This window comes from Medicago sativa, chromosome 4 (assembly GCF_051527215.1).
Source record: "Medicago sativa cultivar Bolivia chromosome 4, Bolivia_mono, whole genome shotgun sequence".
Taxonomy (NCBI): Eukaryota; Viridiplantae; Streptophyta; class Magnoliopsida; order Fabales; family Fabaceae; genus Medicago; species Medicago sativa.
This window is the reverse complement of record NC_140752.1, coordinates 10,376,691-10,400,832: the sequence shown is the minus strand read 5'-3', so window position 1 is coordinate 10,400,832 and position 24,142 is coordinate 10,376,691. Positions and strand designations below refer to the sequence as shown.

Below are 24,142 nucleotides of genomic sequence, written 5' to 3'. Positions count from 1 at the left end.
GACTTTGTTCTTCCAAATCAATAAAATGTAGATAATTAGGTCCTCCCTTTTCCATTTTAAATTCCCTTCTTTTTTTCTCAAAAAATAAGCAAGTTATAGCGCACTAATTAAATAAAACCAAGAGGTTCCCGTAGAGTACTACGGACATAAAGGGTGCTAATACCTTCCCTTTATGTAACTAACCCCCGAACCCTAAATCTTTTCAAAACATGGGGTAGTTTGAACTTTTTTCCCCTTCTCTTAAAAAAAATTAAATGTTCAGTCGTGAAATAAATTAGTGAGTCAAACGCTAATCAAATAGCCTTGATCTCCGAAAAATGACGCGACAGAAATGGCGACTTCACTGGGGAGTACCCCCTAAGAGGGTTGAGCCTAACTTGGTCTTATTTAACTATTGTGCTATAACTTGCTTTAAAAAACAAAAATAAAAGATGGAAATACGTGTATATCCGTTCATCCTTCTTCTTTCTCCTTTCTAACGTGAGTGGTGAGATAAGTCCTACACCCGGACTTGAGAGAAATTTAAGATAGGACGGTGGTATAATCATAGTGCCTTGCCAAGAGTGAATTTTGGTTTGTGACACATGTGATAACCCCACTCAACTTAGGAATCTTGGAAGTATACTATGTTGGCATGAGTATTCGTGTTTGACATGTTATTTTCAGGTGACTGTCGAAAGTTGAGGACCTTTAGTTACCTTTAACCCCTCTTGGCCTTTTAGGACGTGGTGCGGTGGCTAATCATGAGTAATCTTGGTTTAGTTGACACGCGATACCACACTCAGACGAGACTTTCTTACGAATATTATTGGAACGGAAGTATTTCCGTAACCTGATAGTGTTCGGAAGTGGTTGATAACTCTGGGAACTTGGTAGAACCCGTGATACAGGTACATTTGAAAACCATAGTCCTCACCAATGGCGTTTACCCTTGACTCCATCATTATGGGCCTAACCTCACTGTGTTTTCACCGTTTGTGTAGCATATTCATGCATACATGCATTCATTCATAAAACTTTCTTTTTCATCATCAAAATATCGAAGGACTTATATGAACTTTTTTTCTTTTGTAAACATCATAGATGGAAATTCCTACAAGAAACACTAGGAAGTATACTTCCCAGAAGCCAGATGTGGCTAAATTAAGGGAGCTAGGGAGGAAGGTAGCTAGCCAGGATGATTTTCGCGAACTTCATGGGAAACTGCTGGATATCCTCAAGGTAGATGTTACAAAAGGCGTCTTGGAGACTTTGGTTCAATTTTATGACCGTCATTGTCACTGTTTTACTTTCCCAGACTATCAGCTTGTCCCTACACTAGAAGAGTACTCTCATTTGACCGGTATAACCGTGCTTAACAAAGTACCTTTCAGCGGCCTTGAACCCAATCCTAAGGTCTCAACCATTGCTAAATCCCTCCATCTTGAAGCCTCCATTGTAAGAGATAATCTTATTGTCCAAACCAAAGGGGGTCCCTCGGGTTTCTCCACTGATTTCCTTTACGATCAGGCCTCCATTTTTGAGAAATCTGGCGCCAACCATGCCTTTTACTCTGTCTTAGCCCTACTTATCTATGGTCTTGTGCTTTTCCCGAACATTCCTAATTTTGTTGACATCCGTGCCATCCAAGTTTTTCTTACCAAAAACCCCGTCCCTACTCTTCTAGCAAACACCTACCATTCCATCCATGATCGAACTCTTGCAACTCGTGGAGCTATCCTTTGTTGTGCACCTTTACTCTACAAATGGTTCGTCTCTCATCTACCTCAACCCCGCTCATTCATAGCCAACCTTGAAGGTACCCCCTGGTCTAAAAAAATCATGGCCTTGACAACAGCTGATATAGTTTGGTACCATCCAACCTGGGATGACGGGACAGTCATTATCAGATGTGGTGACTATCCCAATGTACCTCTAATTGGTATGGAGGGAGGAATTAGCTACAATCCCGTCCTTGCCCGACATCAATTGGGATACCCAATGAAGACCCAACCAAGTAACCTTGCTTTAACCAATGAGTTCTACCACAATGACGGTAATCACCTAGGTAAAAGGGAGGAATTTGTGCAAGCTTGGCGGAGTATTCACAGACTTAACAGGAACCAACTGGGAAAAAGGGATAATTTTCTGCATGGATCTTATATTCAGTGGGTCATTAGTAAAGCTGTCCAGAATCAGATGCCTTACACCGTACCGAGGCTCGTATCCGCAACAATTCCATCATCATCTTTACCCTTACCCTCTAAGACTATGGGGGAGCACCAAGAATGATTGGCTGATAAAGATCGAGAAATTGCCACTTGGAAAAGGAAATATGACGAGGCTATGCTCATGATGGAAGACAAAAATGAAGAAATAAGGAAGCAGGAAAGTGTGATTCTCAAATTAGGGCAACAGGTGATCGAGAGAGATGATCTACTCCAGGAGAAGGACAGGCTGCTTAAAAAGCATATCACTAAGAAGCAGCGCATGGATTCCATGGATTTGTTTGACGGTCCACACTCAGATTTTGAGGAGTAGTCCACTACAAGAGCTCAAGAGTTTCCCAGATGTTTCACCACTTTATGTTATTTTCTAGCTTTTTGTGATGAACTTTGGAGTCTATCCCTTGGCTCAGTTTTGTTAGAAGGGAATTATCTTGCAGTACTTGAATTAGTCAATGAAATTTTCAATTATGATGTTTACAAATTTGCTTTTATAAGTCCTTCGATAAAAAAAAAGTGTCTATTTTTGCATAACATCATGCATCATTTTGCATTTCACAGTTTCAAATCCAGAGTCTCACACAAGTTTTCTTTTCCAGAAAAAGGTCAGCCCGTTTCAAAAGGTGGCCCCACGTATCATCTACAAGCCCACCCGCACTATCTACACTCGAGCAAACGTTAAGAAGAAGATGGATTATCTCGAACAAGAAAATCGAGTGCTCCGCGAAGAGGTGTCAACCATGCAAACTAAGATGGACGAGATGGCTGAAGTGATGAAGACAATGGCAGAAGCACAGGCTCAAGCTCAAGCACAAGCTGAAGCACAAGCTCAAGCACTCGTTCAAGCACAAGCTCAAGCACAAGCTCAAGCTCAAGCACTGGCTCAGGCTCAAGCACAAGCTCAAGCACAATCTCAGGCACAAGCACCACCGCCTCCTCCTCCAGTCAGAACTCAGGCCGAAACCTCCGCCTCTGCAGCTGCCTCTGCTACCCCTGGATGGACAATATGTGCAGATACTCCGATGCACTCTGCTCCGCAACGTTCTGCACCTCGGTTCTCGCCTTTCACTGCCGGCGAAATACTCCGTCCCATTGTGTGTGAAGCTTCAAGTTCTATGCCAGAAGGTCGTTCTTGGGGCGTGCCAGTTTGCCTCAGTGAAGTATTCCGCCCTATCATGACCGAAGTTCCGATGCCTACTCGTCAAAATGCAACTCATGTTCCCCCACCTCTGGTAGGAGCCCCTCCAGCCGCTATGACCTATTCGGCTCTGGTGATGCATACCATTCCACAAGAAGAAGAGCCCATCTACCATTCAGGGGATATGGAAGCCTATGATAGAATGAATGACTTGCAGCAAAAATATGATGAAATTCAGCGAGATGTGAAAGCCCTCCACAAGAAGAAAGTATTTGGGAAGACTGCTTATGATCTCTGTTTGGTGCCAAATGTTCAAATACCCCACAAGTTCAAAGTACCAGACTTCGAGAAGTATAAGGGAAAATCCTGTCCTGAGGAACATCTAACAATGTATGTGAGAAGAATGTCTGCCTATTCCAAGGATGATTCAGTCCTTATCTATTTCTTCCATGAAAGTTTGGCTAATCCTGCCTCAAAATGGTACATGAATCTAGATAAAACAAATATCCAAACTTTCCAAGATCTGTGTGATGCTTTTGTGGAGCAATACAGTTACAATGTGGATATGGCCCCAGATCGAAGTGACCTACAAGCTATGACTCAGGGAGACAAAGAAACATTCAAAGAGTATGCCCAGCGGTGGAGGGATGCCGCTGCCCAAGTCAGCCCGCGCATAGAAGAGAAGGAGATGACCAAGCTCTTCTTAAAAACTCTCAATCAGTTTTATTATGTGAATATGGTCGGAGGTACTCCAAAGGACTTTGCTGAGATGGTTGCTACGGGTGTACGGCTGGAAGAAGGAGTCCGAGAAGGACGTCTAGTAAAAGAAGGGACATATGCAAGTGGAACCAAGAAGTCTGGGAATCACCTCCCGAAAAAGAAAGAACAAGAGGTCGGTATGGTGACTCATGGGAGACCTCAACAAAATTACTCAGCCTATCAACACGTTGCTGCCATCACACCTGCTGCCAATACCATCCAACCACCAAATGGCCAACCTCAATTCCCACTATATCCACAACAACCTCAATTCCCACAATATCCACAACAATCACAATACCCTCAACAATATCCTCCACAACAATATCATCATCCACAACAATATCCTCCACAACAATATCATCATCCACAACAATATCCTCCACAACAATACCCTCAACAATATCCCCAACAACGTCCATATCAACAACAACCCTATCAACCACAACATTCTCAACCACGAAAAATGCAAATTGACCCGATCCCCGTCACCTATGCCGAATTACTCCCAGGGTTACTCAAAAAGAATTTGGTCCAGACCAGAGCACCTTCTCCAGTGCCAGAAAAATTGCCAGCATGGTATAGACTTGACCAGACTTGTGATTTTCATCAGGGAGGCCGAGGTCATAATATCGAAAATTGCTATAACTTTAAGTATGCAGTTCAGAAGCTAATCAATGACAAGAAGATAACCTTCACAGACTCAGCACCGAATGTTCAAACCAATCCGTTGCCAAACCATGGTACCACAACTGTCAACATGATCGAAGATTGCCAGAAGACTCATCTCATCCTGAACGTCCAACACATCCGAACACCTTTGGTCCCTATACATACCAAGATGTGTCAAGCGTCTCTCTTTGAACATGATCATGCCGCCTGTGAAGTGTGTCTTCTAGATCCTCGAGGTTGTCAGAAAGTAAAAGATGATATTCAAGGACTACTAGACCAAGGGGAACTTGTTGTTGAAAGAAAGTGCGATGATGTATGTGTTATAACTTCAGAGGAGCCTTTGGAGATATTCTACGACAGTCGAAAGTCAGTTGCTGCTCCTCTAGTGATCTGTTTGCCTGGTCCGATGCCTTATGCTTCTGAGAAAGCCATTCCTTATAAGTACAATGCCACTATGATAGAGGACGGTCGTGAAGTTCCAATACCACCTTTGCCGTCTGCAGGGAATGTCGCTGAAGTCAGTAGAGTGCTAAGAAATGGGCGTATTGTTCCTGTGGTGCTCCCAAAGAAAGCTAGTGCTCCGATAATCGAGGAGACCCAAGCTAAAGATCCCAGTGCAGTCAAAGATATCGGTCAGTCTAGTGGGACCAATGCAAGTTCTGAGATTGATGAGGTTCTCAAGCTAATCAAGAAGAGTGAGTACAAGGTGGTTGATCAACTGATGCAGACTCCATCAAAGATATCCATAATGTCGCTATTGCTGAATTCTGATGCTCACAAGGAGGCTTTAATGAAGGTCCTGGAACAAGCTTTTGTGGACTACGATGTGACAGTTGGTCAATTCGGAGGAATAGTGGGGAACATCACTGCATGCAACAACCTGAGTTTCAGTGATGAAGAGCTTCCGAAAGAAGGAAGGAACCATAATCTGGCTTTGCACATATCTGTGAATTGTAAGACCGACACTTTGTCAAATGTGCTGATAGACACCGGTTCGTCTCTAAATGTGATGGCCAAAACAACTTATGACCAGCTCTCTTACAAGGGTACACCTTTAAGACGAAGTGAGGTAATGGTAAAAGCTTTTGATGGTTCGAGGAAAAATGTCCATGGGGAGGTGGATCTGCCTATTACAGTTGGGCCGCAGATCTTCCAGATTACATTTCAAGTGATAGACATCCGGGCATCATACAGTTGCTTGCTAGGTCGCCCTTGGATTCATAAAGCTGGGGCAGTAACCTCTACATTGCACCAGAAGCTGAAGTTTGTGCATAATGGGAAGCTGATAACTGTGAATGGGGAGGAAGCCATGTTAGTAAGCCATTTGTCGTCTTTCTCTTTTATCAAGGCCGACAGTGTTGAGGGGACGTCATTCCAGGGACTTGCCGTGGAAAAAGAGAATACCAAGAAGAGTGAAGCATCTATTTCCTCTCTAAAAGATGCTCAGAGCATAGTGCAAGCTGGAGGATCTGCAAGCTGGGGGAAGTTGATAGAATTGCCAGAGAACAAGCGTCGAGAAGGTCTGGGTTTCACTCCGTCAACTGATTTGCCTTGGAATGTCGTCGTGCCAGCAAGACATACGTTCCACAGCGCGGGTTTTATTAATGCCCTGTCAGAAGCCAATGATATCATTGAAGACAATCCTGAGGGGATACCACGAAGCTTCGTGACTCATGGAGGGTCTAGCCGCAATTGGGTCGCTGTAGATGTTCCTTTTGTCGCTCACTTGTCAAAGTAATGCATTTGTTCGTTTTATGTTTTTTCAAAAAATCCTTTCGCCCCGCCCCAAGCGAAAGTGAATTTATCTAGGGCCATTTGCTTCAAAAAATTATTGTCAATTAAATAAAAATGTCGTTTTGTTCCCGACTTTTGTTTTATTTTTCTTTTGTGCTTTTTTCTGAAAAATGGTAATACAAAAAACCAAAAAAATATAATCACCTTCAAAAAATCTGCATTTACTTATTTTCTAAAATCATCAATCATATGTGCAGATTAAACATCAATGAACCCTTTGAACAACATACCCCTATGATCTCTCCCAACTTTGAATCCCCTGTGTATGAGGCGGAAGAGGAAGAGAATGAAGAGATTCCCGACGAAATCTCTCGGCTACTTGAACAAGAAAGAAAAGCCATTCAACCTTATGGGGAAGCAATAGAGGTGATCAACTTGGGTACTGAAGAAGACAGGAAAGAGGTCAAGATTGGGGCATCACTTGAAGCAAGTGTCAAGAAGCGAGTGATAGAACTTCTCAGAGAATATGTTGATATATTTGCTTGGTCGTACAAAGATATGCCAGGCCTGGATACTGACATTGTGGTGCACCGTCTGCCGTTGAAGCCTGAATGTCCACCAGTCAAGCAGAAGTTGAGAAGAGCCCGTCCTGATATGGCCCTCAAGATTAAAGAAGAAGTACAGAAACAGATTGATGCAGGTTTCCTTGTCACATCAGAATACCCGCAGTGGGTCGCCAACATTGTGCCTGTTCCGAAGAAGGATGGTAAAGTCAGAATGTGTGTCGATTAACGTGATTTGAACAAAGCTAGTCCCAAAGATGATTTTCCACTACCTCACATTGATGTATTAGTTGACAACACTGCAAAGTCCAAAGTTTTCTCCTTCATGGATGGTTTCTCCGGTTACAATCAGATCAAAATGGCACCAGAAGATAGAGAGAAGACATCTTTCATTACCCCTTGGGGCACTTTTTGTTACAGAGTAATGCCGTTTGGGTTAATAAATGCAGGTGCTACTTATCAGAGAGGTATGACTACTCTTTTCCATGACATGATGCACAAAGAGATTGAGGTTTATGTAGATGATATGATTGTCAAGTCAGGTACTGAAGATGAGCATGTCGAGTATTTGCTGAAGATGTTCCAACGACTGAGAAAGTATCAACTCCGTTTGAATCCTAACAAGTGCACCTTTGGCGTCAGATCCGGAAAGCTCTTGGGCTTCATTGTCAGCCAGAAAGGTATTGAAGTAGATCCCGACAAGGTCAGAGCTATCAGAGAAATGCCCGCTCCACAAACAGAAAAACAAGTAAGAGGGTTTCTCGGACGACTGAACTACATCTCCCGTTTTATTTCTCATATGACTGCAACATGTGGGCCGATATTCAAGCTACTCCGCAAAGAGCAAGGTATTGTGTGGACAGAAGAGTGCCAGAAAGCCTTTGACAGCATCAAAGAGTATTTGCTAGAACCTCCAATCCTTATCCCTCCAGTTGAAGGAAGACCTCTGATCATGTACCTGACTGTGTTAGAAGATTCTATGGGTTGTGTACTCGGGCAACAAGATGAAACTGGAAGAAAGGAGCACGCTATTTATTACTTAAGCAAGAAGTTTACTGATTGTGAGTCTCGATATTCCATGCTCGAAAAGACATGTTGTGCTCTAGCTTGGGCTGCCAAATGCCTTCGTCACTATATGATTAATCATACTACTTGGTTGATTTCTAAAATGGATCCGATCAAGTACGTCTTCGAGAAAGCTGCAGTAACAGGAAGAATCGCCCGGTGGCAGATGTTGTTATCTGAATATGACATCGAGTACCGTACCCAGAAAGCAATCAAAGGGAGTATCATTGCAGATCATTTAGCTCACCAACCAGTTGAGGATTATCAGCCTATCAAGTTCGACTTTCCTGATGAAGAAATTATGTATCTGAAGACGAAAGATTGTGACGAGCCGTTATTCGGAGAAGGTCCAGATCCTGAATCAAGATGGGGTCTAATCTTCGACGGAGCTGTTAATGTTTATGGAAGCGGAATAGGGGCAATCATTATTACTCCTGAGGGTGCACATATCCCCTTCACTGCCAGACTGACATTTGACTGTACAAACAACATGGCAGAATACGAAGCATGTATTATGGGTCTCGAAGAAGCTATTGATTTGAGAATCAAGATCCTCGACATTTATGGTGACTCGGCCCTCGTAATCAATCAAATCACAGGAGAATGGGAAACTCGCCACCCTGGCTTGATCCCCTACAAAGATTATGCAAGACGATTACCGACCTTCTTCAACAAAGTCGAGCTGCACCACATTCCTCGTGATGAGAACCAGATGGCAGATGCTCTAGCTACCTTGTCTTCGATGTACCAAGTAAATCGTTGGAATGAAGTGCCTTTGATCCGTATCAGACGTCTTGAAAGACCTGCTCATGTATTCGCTGCTGAAGAAGTTGTTGATGACAAGCCATGGTTCCATGATATCAAGTGTTTCCTTCGGAGTCAAGAGTATCCACTCGGGGCATCCAATAAAGACAAGAAGACTCTAAGAAGACTGTCTGGCAATTTCTTCCTGAACGGGGACGTTTTGTATAAAAGAAACTTTGACATGGTATTGCTTAGATGTGTGGACAAGCACGAGGCTGATCTATTGATGCATGAAATACATGAAGGCTCCTTCGGAACTCATTTAAGCGGGCATGCAATGACTAAGAAGCTATTGAGAGCGGGTTATTATTGGATGACGATGGAAGCTGATTGTTACAAACACGCCAGAAAATGTCATAAGTGTCAGATCTATGCCGATAAGATTCATGTGCCGCCGACTGCACTCAATGTTCTTTTGTCTCCCTGGCCTTTCTCTATGTGGGGCATTGACATGATTGGAAGGATTGAACCAAAAGCGTCAAACGGGCACCGCTTCATTCTAGTGGCTATTGACTATTTCACCAAGTTGGTTGAAGCAGCATCATATGCTAATGTGACCAAGCAAGTGGTGGTCAAGTTTATCAAGAATCATATTATCTGTCGCTACGGTGTCCCTAACCGGATCATTACAGACAATGGGACAAATCTAAACAACAAGATGATGAAAGAGTTATGTGATGATTTCAAGATTGAGCATCATAATTCTTCGCCTTACAGACCTCAGATGAATGGTGCTGTCGAAGCTGCAAATAAGAACATAAAGAAGATCGTCCAGAAGATGGTGGTGACATATAAAGATTGGCATGAGATGCTTCCCTTTGCATTACACGGATATCGTACTTCCATACGCACGTCGACAGGGGCAACTCCTTTCTCTTTGGTATATGGTATGGAGGCTGTACTTCCCGTAGAAGTTGAGATTCCTTCAATGAGAGTTCTGATGGAAGCTGAGTTATCAGAGGCTGAATGGGTCCAAAGTAGGTATGATCAATTGAATCTGATTGAGGAAAAGCGCATGACTGCCCTGTGTCATGGTCAACTATATCAAAAGAGGATGAAGCAGGCTTTTGACAAGAAAGTTCGTCCCCGTGAATTCAAAGAAGGTGATCTTGTGCTCAAAAAGATTTTTACTTTCCAACCAGACTCCAGGGGCAAGTGGGCGCCTAACTACGAAGGTCCATATGTTGTCAAAAGAGCCTTCTCCGGTGGTGCCATGACTCTTCAAACCATGGATGGTGAAGAACTTCCACGTACTGTAAACGCGGATGCAGTCAAGAAATACTTTGTCTAAAAATTATAAGAACAGCTCGGTAAGTCGAAAACCCGAAAGGGCGGCTTAGGCAAGAATGAGCGTCTCGGTGGACTGAAAACCCGAAAGGGCGGTCCAGGCAAAAGTTAGAGACATTAAACAGAAAATCATCCTGATAGGCTGAAAACCCGAAAGGGCGGTCTATGCAAAAGTTAAGGATAAAAAGAAAAGACAAAGTAACTGCATCCGATCTGGCACACCCATTTGGGGCATACCTGCTATCAAAAATCTCCAATCTGAAGCATCAAAAGCAGCGGAATTCAAAGTTGTTTGAAATTTAGGGTTATGAAGTTCAAAGTACCTCTCCATTTTAAATTACCATTTTTCCAAATTTTGTAAATATCTATGGAGTCGCGCCTTTAGCGGACCACCATTCAATCAATAAAATTTGAGCCTTTGCCCTTTACTTGGAATTCTCATTTATTTCATTTTTCCAAAATTTCTTCTATTTCTTTGATGATAATATTTTGAAGCAAAATTCTTAAAACTTTTTCACATTTCTAAAAGGCATAAACGAATAAGTGCATTATAAAGCTCGAGAGTAAAAGAAGTGTGCATCGACACTCCCCTCAAGGGTGGTTAGATCCTACTAAAACGGGCATATGGCTAGACACTGTGGGAAGCCTTCAAAAAAAAAATCGAGCTCGCTAAGTCGAAAACCTGAAAAGGCGACTTAGGCAATAGAGAGCGTCCCGGTGGACTGAAAACCCGAAAGGGCGGTCCAGGCAAAAATTAGGGGCACAAAAAAGGAATATACTCCCGGTGGATTGAAAACCCGAAAGGGCGATCCAGGCAAAAGATAGGGATTCAAAAAAAAAAAAAAAAAACAAAAGAAACGAACAAATCAAGAAAAGGCACGACGACTAAGGTGGGTCATTGGAAGAGCATTCTGTGTTGGTTTACAAATGGCGACTTCTCCCAGATTTTTGGTCAACAATGAGCTTTATCCCCAGGGGCATCAATTGCTACCTTGTGCCAGACTCCACCCCGTCAACGGCTCGATTTTGATCGCAATAATATCATCTCCAATGAAGTTTGCCGAGTGTATGTACTGTGATGTCAATCCGCTTCCCATCTTACCTGCCTTGTCTCGTTTCATCAAATTCATCTAGCACAATCCAGTCTATGCACTCATTATATTCATTCATCCATTCACACATTCACGCATTATTACTTTCATTCATACACATCATACACAACATCATTCATGCATGGTCGTATTTATCACGACGTCACTAATCAATTTCAATTTCAATTTCAATCAATTTCAATTTCAAATTTCAAGTTCAAAAGTGTCATCCCCAGCGTTAGCTGTTCTAGTGATGTCGCTAATCAATTTCAATTTCAATTTCAATTTCAATTTCAATGGTGTCATCCCCAGCGTTAGCTGTTCTAGTGATGTCGCTAATCAATTTCAATTTCAATTTCAACTTCAATGGTGTCATCCCCAGCATTAGCTGTTCTAGTGATGTCACTAATCAATTTCCATTTCAATTTCAATGTCAATGGTGTCATCCCCAGCGTTAGCTGTTCTAGTGATGTCACTAATGAATTTCCATTTCAATTTCAATTTCAATCAATTTCAATTTCAATTTCAATTTCAATAGTGTCATCCCCAGCGTTAGCTGTTCCGGTGATGTCGCTAATCAAATTCAAATTTCAATTTCAATTTCAATGGTGTCATCCCCAGCGTTAGCTATTCCAATGATGTCACTAATCAATTTCAATATCAATTTCAATTCTAGCAGTGTCCTCCACAGCGTTAGCTGCTCTAGAGATGTCGCTAAGAGTCTCGTCTTTATTAAGCTATCGTCTCAAACTAATACGGTAGTAGACAATCCGCTCCCCAGTAAAACTACATTCCCCCTAGCGGAGTCGGATCCCATTCTTCAACAAATTTGGGTATCCCGTCGTTTGTTTCTCGTCTCAGTCAAGTCAACTTTGTCGTCCTGCATTCATACAAGCATTTCACGAGCATTCATAGCATCTTAGGTCCAAAATTGGTGTACTTTGTATTTAAGTCTCTTCGCTCCGATCGAATTAAAGATTCCATCTTCAAATCTCCAGACGAAGAAACTTAAATAGGGGCATCTGTCATACCCCAATTTTTGACCTAAGGTCCCACTGACACGCGTCACGTGACCCTAGTCGATCCGAGGTTTCATTTAAAAATCCGGCAGAGAGGTATTTTAAAATACCTCATATTTGATTTCGAGTCGGCCCCCTTTTCTCTTTATTCTTTATTATTTAATTTTATCTTTATTTCCATCTTGTTTTATTGTTAATTAAATTAATTTTAACTTTTTTAATTTAGTTATTACTTCTTTTAATTCTTTTATTTTTCTTTAATTTATTTAAACGATAAAGTCGAAAATTATGTATATATTTATCCCTTTCTTTTTTTTTATTTATTAAGTGGTAAATTCAAAATGGTCTCAATCCAAAAAAAATAGTCTGTCACACGCTTCAAGCTAGCCAAGTACGTGTTCGTCGATCAGTCCAAATTCAGTTCGGAATATTTCCTCAATCGAAGTCCAAGTTCATTCACATGTTCATCCTCATCAACCCAGCAACTGCATTCTCGTTTTCTCCTCCCCAAGCTACTAACTTCTGGCCTCATTTTAACAAACCCTAAGAGCCTCAGCCTCACCCTATAAATAGACACCTACACAAACACAAAAGGACGGAAAAAAATTTGCAGAGGGACGCGCAAGAAAACCAGCAGAGACGCAAAAAGGAACCGGCAGAGCAGAGGACGGACACGCAAAAACCTGCAGAGACAGAGAAGAAGGCCAGAACACGCACCATAAGCCAAGAACCGCTCATCATAAAAGGACAGCCGTTGCAACCAAATCCAAACCGTCCTTCGAAGGAACGGTCTTCACGAAACCAGTCAAAGACCGACTCCAGTCATCATCGAACTCGATCCAGGACTAAAGGGTACATCTTTTATCATTGTTGTACTGCTGTTTAGATCTAAGACTGTATTGGGGTAGGGATTCGTTTTAGTTGGGTACTGGAAGTGTTTTTTTTTCCTTCTTGCCGTTTTGAAATTGAAAAAAGAAGAATAGAAAAGGAAGAATCCGAAACAAAAAATTATTAAAAAAAATTAGGGTTCCGACGCGGTGGCGCTGCCCCACCGGCTGCCGCACCGCCGCCGGAACCCCCACCTACCGTCGCCGGTTTCTGGGACCGTATGAACACCATCGGTTTTTTTGCTTGAAAGATGAACACTCAAGAAAGAAGATAGGGACCATGAGAGAGAAGAGAGAGAACCGAGTAAGATAGAAGTGAAGAAAGAGAAAAAATGATAGAAATGAATGGGAAAGTGTTCTACAGCCTTTATATAGGCTGGATTGATCTAGTATGCTCACGTACACGCGATGGCGTGCACCCACGCATCCCTTCCCTTTGATCCTTCTTCTTTTAAATCCTGTGGCCACCAAAGCCTCCCTCCTAATCAAACTCAGGCCGTCCGATCAATCGGACGGCCTATTGCGAATCCTTTGGTTTCACGCACCCAGTAACCCGCTCCAGGGTCCAAATCCGACCCGTCTAGCCTATTCCTAAGCCCAGTTCCACTTTTTGCTTAATTTCTGTACCCCCTACCTGCTTCACGCACCCCCTTTCTGCATCATTTTTTATTCTTATTCATGCATTTTAATTTGTTCTTGCATTTTTAATTTCTTAAATTAGACTTCATATACATTATTTATTTATTTATTTATTTATTTGTGTATATTTTATTTTATATCATTCATTATCTATCACGTGAAATTTAGATTGCATATTAGGTTTAGATAATTCATGCATTTTTATCTTAGTTTTAGCATGGCATATTTTAATTTAGTTTCTTTTATTTATTAGAATGTAATTAGGTTTTAATGTAATTTAATTTATTTCATGCAAAGAAATTAGGATGTAAATAGGCCTAAATGTAATTTATTTATTTTTATCGCAGACCGTAGAATGTATTAATAGGTTTTTTTTGTAATAGTTTAGGTGAATGGGTGCGTGCGTGTGTGTATGCCTTTATCTCTTGCTAGTTTAGGTTAATGGCCCTTGTGGTGATCCAACGTCACCACGAAGTGCCTACGCTTTTATTCTTTATGCTCCGTTAGTTATCATTCAAAAAACAACAAAAACATGCATATTACAAAAAACACAAAATTTTCTTAAATAAACCTTGATCTTAAATCAAGTGACCGTTTTTTTATTTTCTTTCTTTAATCAAATTTCAATCAATCTAATTATATTTCAAGTCATTTTTTCTTTAATATAAAAAATACAAACAAATTCACTTTGCCACTTGGCTTTTTTTATTTCAAAACCTTTTTCAAACTGATAAAAAACACACAACCAATCAAACGTCAGTTTTTCAACCACGAACTACGTGATTTTGATCCCTCACGGGTACGTAGGCAGAGGACTTTGTTCTTCCAAATCAATAAAATGTAGATAATTAGGTCCTCCCTTTTCCATTTTAAATTCCCTTCTTTTTTTTCTCAAAAAATAAGCAAGTTATAGCGCACTAATTAAATAAAACCAAGAGGTTCCCGTAGAGTACTACGGACATAAAGGGTGCTAATACCTTCCCTTTATGTAACTAACCCCCGAACCCTAAATCTTTTCAAAACATGGGGTAGTTTGAACTTTTTTCCCCTTCTCTTAAAAAAAATTAAATGTTCAGTCGTGAAATAAATTAGTGAGTCAAACGCTAATCAAATAGCCTTGATCTCCGAAAAATGACGCGACATTGTGTATTCAGATGTTTGTGGTCCTTTAGAGGTTCCTTCATTAGGGGGCAACAAATACTTTATTAGTTTTGTTGATGAGTTCAGCAGAAAAATCTGGTTATATCTGATCAAGGCCAAAAGTGAAGCATTTGAAATGTTTCAGAAGTTTAAAATCTTGGTAGAAAAGCAAAGTGGAAAGTCTATTAAGATTTTAAGAACTGATGGTGGTGGAGAGTATACCTCAAAGGTGTTTGAGAAGTTTTGTGAAGACAATGGTATTGTGCATGAAGTCACTGCTCCATACACTCCACAACATAATGGTTTGGCTGAGAGAAGGAATAGAAGTCTGCTTGACATGACCAGAAGCATGCTCAAGCTGAAGAAGATGCCTAACACTTTCTGGGGAGAAGCAGTAAGAACTGCAGCCTACATCTTGAACAGATGCCCCACTAAGAGACTTGATCAGATTCCTGAAGAGATTTGGACTGGTCGCAAGCAGTCAGCAAAACACTTAAGAGTGTTTGGTTCACTATGTTATATGCATATCCCTGATGCAAAGAGAAGAAAGCTGGGAGACAAGAGTGAGCCTATGATATTGGTTGGTTATCATGAAACAGGTGCTTACAGATTATATCATCCTCTAAATCATTCAATAGTGATTAGTAGAGATGTTAAAATCTGTGAAAATGAAGCATGGGATTGGAATAGGAAAGAGAAGAGTTCCAGTCATACAATTCCCACTGCAATTGTAGAAGATGATCAAGCTGAACAAGTTCAACTTGATACTGAAGTTCAACCTGAAGTGCAAGCTGAAGAAAATCCAGTCATCAGAACTTCAACTAGACAGAGATTTGCTTCAACTAGATTAGCTGGACATGAAGTCACTCCAGATAATTTAGTTAATGAAGATGGGGAATTTGTGCACTTTGCACTATTAGCAGATGCTGAACCAATCAATCATGAAGAGGCACTGAATGAGAGTGTGTGGAAAGGTGCAATGATTGAAGAGTTGAATTCAATCAACAGAAACAACACATGGGAACTCACAGAACTGCCTGCAAACAAGAAACCAATAGATGTGAAGTGGGTTTTCAAGTTGAAATTGAAACCAAATGGTGAAGTAGCCAAGCACAAAGCAAGACTAGTGGCTAGAGGATTCATGCAAAAGGCTGGTATGGATTACTTTGAAATATATGCTCCAGTAGCAAGACTGGAGACTGTGAGATTGATAGTGGCTATAGCTTATGGCAGAAACTGGCCAATGCATCATCTGGATGTAAAATCTGCCTTTCTAAATGGTCCTTTAGATGAAGAAGTATATGTGACACAGCCACCAGGTTTCAAAATCAAAGGGAAGGAGAATATGGTGTACAGATTACACAAAGCCCTCTATGGTTTGAAACAGGCACCAAGAGCTTGGAACAAGAGAATTGACAGTTTTCTTGTGCAGCAAGAATTTGTCAAATGCAAGTCTGAATATGGTGTTTATGTGAAGAAAGGAAATGAAGGTAATCAACTTCTTATCTGTCTATATGTTGATGACCTGATAGTGACTGGTAGTGATGAAGCTGAAATAGAAGCATTCAAAACTCAGATGATGAATGAGTTTGAAATGTCAGATTTAGGAAGATTGACATACTTTTTAGGCATGGAATTTACTGAAGATGCAGAGGGTCTGGTGATGCATCAAAGGAAATATGCATCTGACATATTGAAAAGGTTCAATATGAGTGACTGCAATCCATCATCATCACCTGCTGAGACAAATGTAAAGCTTGTGATGAATGAAGATGAAGAACTGGTGGATCCTACATTGTTCAAACAAATTGTAGGGTCATTGAGGTATCTATGCAATAGTAGGCCTGATATTGCATATGCAGTTGGTATAATCAGTAGATTCATGAGTGAACCAAGAGTATCTCACCTGCTAGCAGCCAAAAGGGTGATGAGATACATCAAAGGGACACTGCAGTATGGTATTCTATTTCCAAAAGGCTTGAATGATAGTTCTATGGAACTGATAGCATATTCTGATGCTGACTGGTGTGGAGACAAACAGGATAGAAAGAGCACTTCAGGGTACCTATTCAAGTTCTTAAATGCTCCAATTTCATGGTGTGCTAAGAAGCAACCAATTGTAGCATTGTCAACCTGTGAATCTGAGTACATTGCAGGATGTATGGCAGCATGTCAGGCAGTCTGGCTGGAGAATGTACTCAAGGAAATGGAGATAGAGGTTAGCAGACCTATAGCATTGTTCATAGACAACAAATCTGCTATAAGCTTGGCAAGAAACCCAGTTCTGCATGGGAGAAGCAAGCATATAGAGGCTAAGTTTCATTTTCTAAGGGAGCAAGTAAACAAAGGAGCACTGCAGATTGTTCACTGCTCTACTGAGCTGCAGCTTGCAGACATATTCACTAAAGCCTTGAAGGTTGACAGGTTCATCAAGCTCAGAAGCTTGATTGGAATGAAGGAAGTGGAAACTTGAATTAAGGGAGGATGTTAGTTTTGTTACTAATTCAAGTTTAGTTTAGTGGTAATCGTGTTTAAATGATTATTCACAGTTTGTTTTAGTTTGTTTTAAAATTTGTTACAAGTTTGTTAGAGTGTAGCCAATAAGAGGTTAGGGTTTGTTACATTGTTTATGCTTTAAGCTACCTAACTAGTTGTGTATATAAGCTACAACTCATTGTACATATTTGACATCATTCAATAAACAACTTTACTTTCATCAATTCATACTCTTTCTCTTCTCTTAATTTCTCTCAAATACCCCATAACCAGAAACTGCTTCTGGTTACTGCTTCTGATAGAAACTGCTTCTGATAGAAAACTGCTTCTGGTTTTCTGATTGCTTGTTCAACAAGCTTGCTGCGCTAACAGAAAGTGGGGTTTTACCCTACCCATTGTGGGTATTTTTTGCGGATACCCACAGGGCCTGGATCCAATGTACACTATTACTTATAAAAGAGGCTACAACCCCCCGTAAAATATGTTCTATTTTGATAATTTAAGTAAGTTAAGAACTAGTTAAAACCGTTAGCAAGTCAGTTACCTATTTTGTGGAATTTAGTTAGAAAGGATAACTACTTGCTTTGCAAGTTAGTTACATATGAAGTACTAGTATGAATCATTGTAACCACCAATTTCATTCACCAATGAGAATTAATATAGAATTGCAATCACATTGTATCTCTCTCTTTTCTCTCTTAATTCTCTCCAAAACTTGATTGCTTGATTGAGAAGGAAGCTTTGAAGCGCTAACAAAACAGAGGGGTTGTAAACTTTTGAGAACGTTTGTAAATCTCTTGCTAATATAATCGTGAATCGCGATACAAGCAAGACTAAAAAGAAAACTCATAAACCATTTTGCGGGGTTTAACACCCACGCTACATTACATATGATTTTCTCAAAAATAAATTTAGGGTTGACCATGGCCCACCTATGTTTATGAGTGGCTCCGTCAATGAATATCATTAATCTTGATTAGTAGATAGCAAAATTATTCAATTGTTAACGTAGCTTTGTTAACCACAAATTTAAGTGTGGTTAGCATAATTTTCAAATGTTCATCTACTTGTGTCATTGAACACTTGGTGGTTAAATAGTTTTAACACCGGGTATTAATCGTGTGTCGAAGGTAAATAATCACATATTTCAACTGTGTTAGTAAAGATTTGTTGTATACATTTGACTATACAAAACTCATTGGCTTTATCAATGTTCCCATCCCTCTTTTTATCTTTGATGTCTCATAAACAAACCTTTCACCTTTTCATTATTCTCTTATATATATCTCCTCCACTACTTTACTTTCTCTACAGTTAGCATCACAACAATGCTTTCCCATCATTTTCTCAATTTGTTCTTCTTCCTTCTCCTCTCTTGCAACACTCTCACTTCAACTTCATTACAATCTTTAGAAAAACAAGAAACTTTTGATTTTGTTCGTCCAATAGACCGCAAGTTGTTAGGCCTAAACGAGAAAGAAAAACTAAGTCACTTCAGATTCTATTGGCATGATATCTTGAGTGGGAAAAATCCCACTGCAATTACAATTGTTCCACCAACATTGAAGCTAAACACAACCACTTCTTTTGGTTCAGTCAACATGTTTGATGACCCTTTGACTTTAGGACCACAATTGAGTTCAAAGCTTGTTGGAAAAGCTCAAGGTTTCTATGCATCTGCATCACAAGATGATTTTGGTTTTCTCATGGCTATGAATTTTGCTTTCATTGAAGGAAAGTATAATGGTAGTACTATTACTATCTTGGGGATGAATTCTGGTATTAATAAGGCTAGGGAGATGCCTATTGTTGGTGGTAGTGGACTTTTCAGATTTGCTAGAGGGTATGCTCAAGCTAGTACTCATTGGTTTGATCTCAAAACTGGAGATGCTATTGTTGAGTACAATGTTTATGTTTTTCACTATTGATTTTTAGTTGTTGTCGTTCATTTTATGAGTCATATTAGGATCATGTGTTAGATCGTGCGATTTTTGTTGTTGGATACAGATCAAATGACTCGAATTATAATTCGGTAAAATAAAAAAATCATAATTTCAATTGTCTGATATTCGTCATCAATTGAGATTGTTTACTATGCGACTATAAATGATTGCATGAAATCCTTTTCTTTTTGATTTTTTATGGTTAGTGTGCCTATATAGTTTGTGAAGCTCCGTTTCTCTTTTTTAGGAACCCATCTTTGTCCCCTCGTGATTTTGATTTGTGATCTCACGACAAAAGATTAAGACCAATTCATATTCCTCCGGTCTTAATATAAATAAAAAGTCAAATGTATTTGGTCCAAATTTTAAATAAATATATTTAATTTTTTGTTTATTTTGAAGACCAAGGAGAGTATTGATTGGTGAAAATGTCTTTTAAGATTTTATATAATTACACTGATGCATTGAACCTAATTACACTAATTTAAACTACTACTATGAATTATGGAAATGAACCAAGTCATGTACCAAAATTAACATTCACAGTTGTAACCATGACTAGTCAGCCGAATATGGGTGGGTTCGCTATTGATATTTTGGTTTCCTTTGTTCAGATTGAATCCTTGAATACTATACTTCCTAGTTAGCTTGTGAACCATCAGATCTTAAAAAGTTAAGTTGAACAAGACCCATAAAGATTGAAAGCATTCAAAGTAGACCTTATCATTTAATTATAGGTTGACTTTGTGGAATCCTTGTTTGTTTGGTAGCTTCACTACCTTTCCAATTTTGGATCACACAAATTCAAAAAATGACCCTACAACATCTTTTTTTCCTTACATTATCAACTTAGCCTATGTGTTAAAATAGTATAAGTTGGATTTTTTTTTCCTTAACCCTGTGATTCTCGATTTGGAGAAAGAGGTATTGGTATTCAGAGTTTGACCGAAAGTTGAATAGAATATAATTCTATCAAGTATCCCTATCGATTTCACCATACCTAAAACATATTATGTAATTGGCTAAAATATGGTTGTGGTCCCTACAAAATAGGCCAGTTTTGGTTTTAGTCCCTGCAAATTTTTTTTATAGCTTTTGGTCCCTGCAAAAATAGGTCAGTTTTGGTTTTAGTCCCTGCAAAAATTTTTTATAGCTTTTGGTCCCTGCAAAAATAGGCTAGTTTTAGTTTAAGTCCCTGCAAAATTTTTTTATAGTTTTTGGTCCCTCCAAAAATATGTCAGTTTTGCTTTTAGTCCCTGCAAATCTTTTATAATTTTTTTTATAGTTTTCTTTTTAAAAAAAAAAATTAAAAAATTCTGGAAAATTGAAAAACTAATAAAAAAATTCGGGAAAAATTAAAAATTAATAAAAATTTGAAAAAAAATATTAAAAAATTCAGGAAAATCGAAAAATTAATAAAAAAATTTAAAAACATTTAAAAATTCTGGAAAAATTAAAAATTAATAAAAAAATTGAAAAAAATATTAAAAAATTCTGGAAAAATGAAAAATCAATAAAAAAATTGAAAAAATATTAAAAAATTCTGGAAAATTGAAAAATTAATAAAAATGAAAAAAATTGAAAAAAACGGAAAAAATTAAAAAAATCTGGAAAAATTAATAAAAATAAAAAATGATTAAAAAAATAAAATAATCTAATAAAATGAAAAATAATGAAAAAATTCTGGAAAATAAAAAATATTCTGATTAGTATATATGTCGAAATTTCGAAATTCCGGAAAAAATGTATTTTTCGAAATTTTGAAATTTTGATTAGTATATATGTCGAGCTTAGGTTTTTTCAGTATATTTTTTCCCTTATTCTCGGTTTATAAATACACAAAAGTTCCCGCTTTATAAATACACAAAAATTCCCGGAAAAAATACTAATGAAAATTTCGAAATTTCGAAAAAATACATAAAAAACCTAAGCTTGGTTTATAAATACACATATTTTTTCCCTTATTCTCGGTTTATAAATACACAAAAATTCTCGGAAAATTTTTGAGAAATACTAATGAAAATTTCAAAAAAATTTCATTTTTCCAGAATTTCATTTTTATTTTCGAAAATTTAAAATTTCATTAAAATTTATTTTCCAGAATTTTTATTTTCCAGAATTTCATTAAAATTTAAAATTTCGAAAATTTCATTTTTCCAGAATTTTAATTTTTTTAGAAAATTTTCGAAATTTTATTTTTTCCAGATTTTTTTAATTTTTTCCGTTTTTTTCATTTTTATTAATTTTTCAATTTTCCAGATTTTTTTAATATTTTTTCAATTTTTTATTATGTTTTAGATTTTTTTTATTGATTTTTCATTTTTCCAGAATTTTTTAATATTTTTTTCAATTTTTTTATTAATTTTTAATTTTTCCAGAATTTTTAAATTTTTTTATTAATTTTTCAATTTTCCAGAATTTTTAGTTTTTTTTTTTAAAAAAAAACTATAAAAGATTTGCAGGGACTAAAACCAAAACTGGCCTATTTTTGCAGGGACCAAAAACTATAAAAAAAAATTGCAGGGACTAAAACCAAAACTGGCCTATTTTTGCAGGGACCAAAAGCTATAAAAAATTTTTGCAGGGACTAAAACCAAAACTGGCCTATTTTTGCAGGGACAAAAAGCTATAAAAAAAAAATTTGCAGGGACTAAAACCAAAACTGGCCTATTTTGCAGGGACCAAAACCATATTTTAGCCTATGTAATTTTAAGCAACTATACAACACATTACTCTCTCAGTCAACATGCTTCTTAAAAAATAAAGAAATTCTCCACACTAAAGCTTACTTGTAAGAAATAAACCCCTGAATCGGAAATATGGAATGCAAGATAACATCACTACTTTACTATTGATATCTTGAAAGCCTTCCTTTTAGAAAACACAAAAAGAAACATTGAACACAACATAATATCGATGGCTCTGTTAATTTTTGATTCGGGATTGGACGTTTGATGGCTCTGTTAGGGTTTCTATCGCAAGCAATCTTCTTCCTTGGTGACCATCGTTTTTGATCTGTTTCCTCTCATTAGTGGTGGAAACGTGTTCCTTCATTGTTTCTATTCTTCAAAACTGCAATTCATTAAAGAATTCCTGTCTCTTTTTTTCCATTCATGTGACCTAATTGTACTCACTACGACTGGTTCTTCAATTTTGGGGTCGCGCAACCGCGTTAATGCCTTTTGGCATTACAAAGGTTGATTCACGCGTGTACCATTACTAGAATCGGTTGGGTGGTTTTCAAGCAGCACCATTCATGGCTTTTGAGTGTCAATGGCCATGTGTTTCGGAGGTGAATAAGTCGACAGCTCCTGTGCAGAATTCTGGTCCAACTACAACTCTGGTGCAGCATTCAGTTTCAGCCCCAGCAATTTCCTTTGCAGCAGCGGTTGCGGGAAAGAAGGTATCCGATGACAGGCCCTATCCTTCTCCATGTCTTAAAGGTGGGGCGTTGAGCATAAAAATTTGTCAGGATGAATATTGTAAGGGAGTTGAGGATTGTCAGATGGTGTTAAGGGGTCGGCTGACTCTTAGCAAAGGGGATAAGCCCTATTCTGCTCGCGACCTAAGCATCAAAATTGATAAAATTTGGAAGACTGCGGCGGGGTGGAAGATGGTGCCTTTGGGCAAAGGATATTACGATTTTCACTTTGATTCGTCGGATGACCGTAAGAGAATCTGGGCTTCTGGCACTATCAATCTAAAGCCTGGACTGTTGAGGTTTTCACAATGGACAAAAGATTTTAAACTTATGGAGCAAAAGCAAACTCACGCTTCGATTTGGATTCGATTGGTGGAGCTACCGCAAGAGTATTGGCGGGAGAGAATTTTGAAGGAAATTGCAAGTGCAGTTGGTACGCCCATTGATATCGATGGCCCAACAAGAAATCGTTCTTTCGGTCATTATGCTCGCATTCTAGTAGACATTGATTTATCGAGGACAGCATATGATGAGATTCTTGTCGAACGAGATGGTTTTGCTTTCATGGTGGAGGTTCAATATGAGCGTAGACCTTTGTTTTGCAATCATTGTTACTCCATTGGACACAATTTAGCCAATTGCAGATGGTTAAAGCCAAAAGCTGCTCCAACGGATAAAGGAGATCGTGGGAAACAACCTGCCAAAGATATTGTTGTGGCAGCCCCCAAACCGCAACACTTTGTGGGGGGTGCCTCGACCTCGGCCTCCGGAGGTAATAGTTCGTGGGTTCCTATTTCTATCAACTCCACAGTCACTACCATTTCCAGGGCTACGGTTCCAGTTCCACAGACAACACAGGATATACAGATTCCAGCCAACACTTTTACTCAATCAATTCCGGTTTCATTGCCGGTAGTATCGGTATCAGACATTTCGTCCAATTCTTTCAGTTTACCACTTCATAACGTGTTTGACCGCATTGATCGTATTCCGACTGAAGAATTATTTGCACCTGTGTTGGAGAAAGTTGTTTCCCCTGAAGAGCACGTTGACGTGCAACCTGTAGAAGTGGGGAGGTTACATCAGCTACCGCGGGAGGTGTTGGAGAACCCCGTCGTAACTAATGTGGCCAAGCCGCTTCTGGATAGTGTGCAACACAATCATGAGAGACCTACGGAGCTGGGGGAGAGTCCTAAGGTTTCTAATGAGCGTGACGTACACTCATCCCCTCTTGGGCGTGAGGACGTACGGCCCAACGGAGTGGCTCAGACACATCAGAC

General features: G+C 39.1%; 2 protein-coding genes and 1 pseudogene across 3 annotated transcripts; all 3 read left to right on the top strand.

Annotated features, from left to right (window-relative positions):
- Positions 1 to 1,083: 1,083 nt before the first annotated feature.
- LOC146926206 (uncharacterized) lies at positions 1,084 to 2,271 on the top strand. The gene has a single exon (XM_085706874.1). The coding sequence runs from the start codon at positions 1,084 to 1,086 to the stop codon at positions 2,269 to 2,271; it is 1,188 nt and encodes a 395-aa protein (XP_085563000.1).
- A 515-nt stretch (positions 2,272 to 2,786) lies between these two features.
- Positions 2,787 to 8,604, top strand: LOC146926205 (uncharacterized). The gene is made up of 2 exons (XM_085758582.1): positions 2,787 to 6,507; positions 6,765 to 8,604. The coding sequence occupies exons 1-2, from the start codon at positions 2,894 to 2,896 to the stop codon at positions 7,297 to 7,299; spliced, it is 4,149 nt and encodes a 1,382-aa protein (XP_085614708.1). The 5' UTR covers positions 2,787 to 2,893; the 3' UTR covers positions 7,300 to 8,604.
- A 10,122-nt stretch (positions 8,605 to 18,726) lies between these two features.
- LOC146926204 (dirigent protein 22 pseudogene) lies at positions 18,727 to 19,618 on the top strand (annotated as a pseudogene). The gene has a single exon (XR_015034045.1). The product of XR_015034045.1 is annotated as a dirigent protein 22 pseudogene (transcript).
- Positions 19,619 to 24,142: the final 4,524 nt, after the last annotated feature.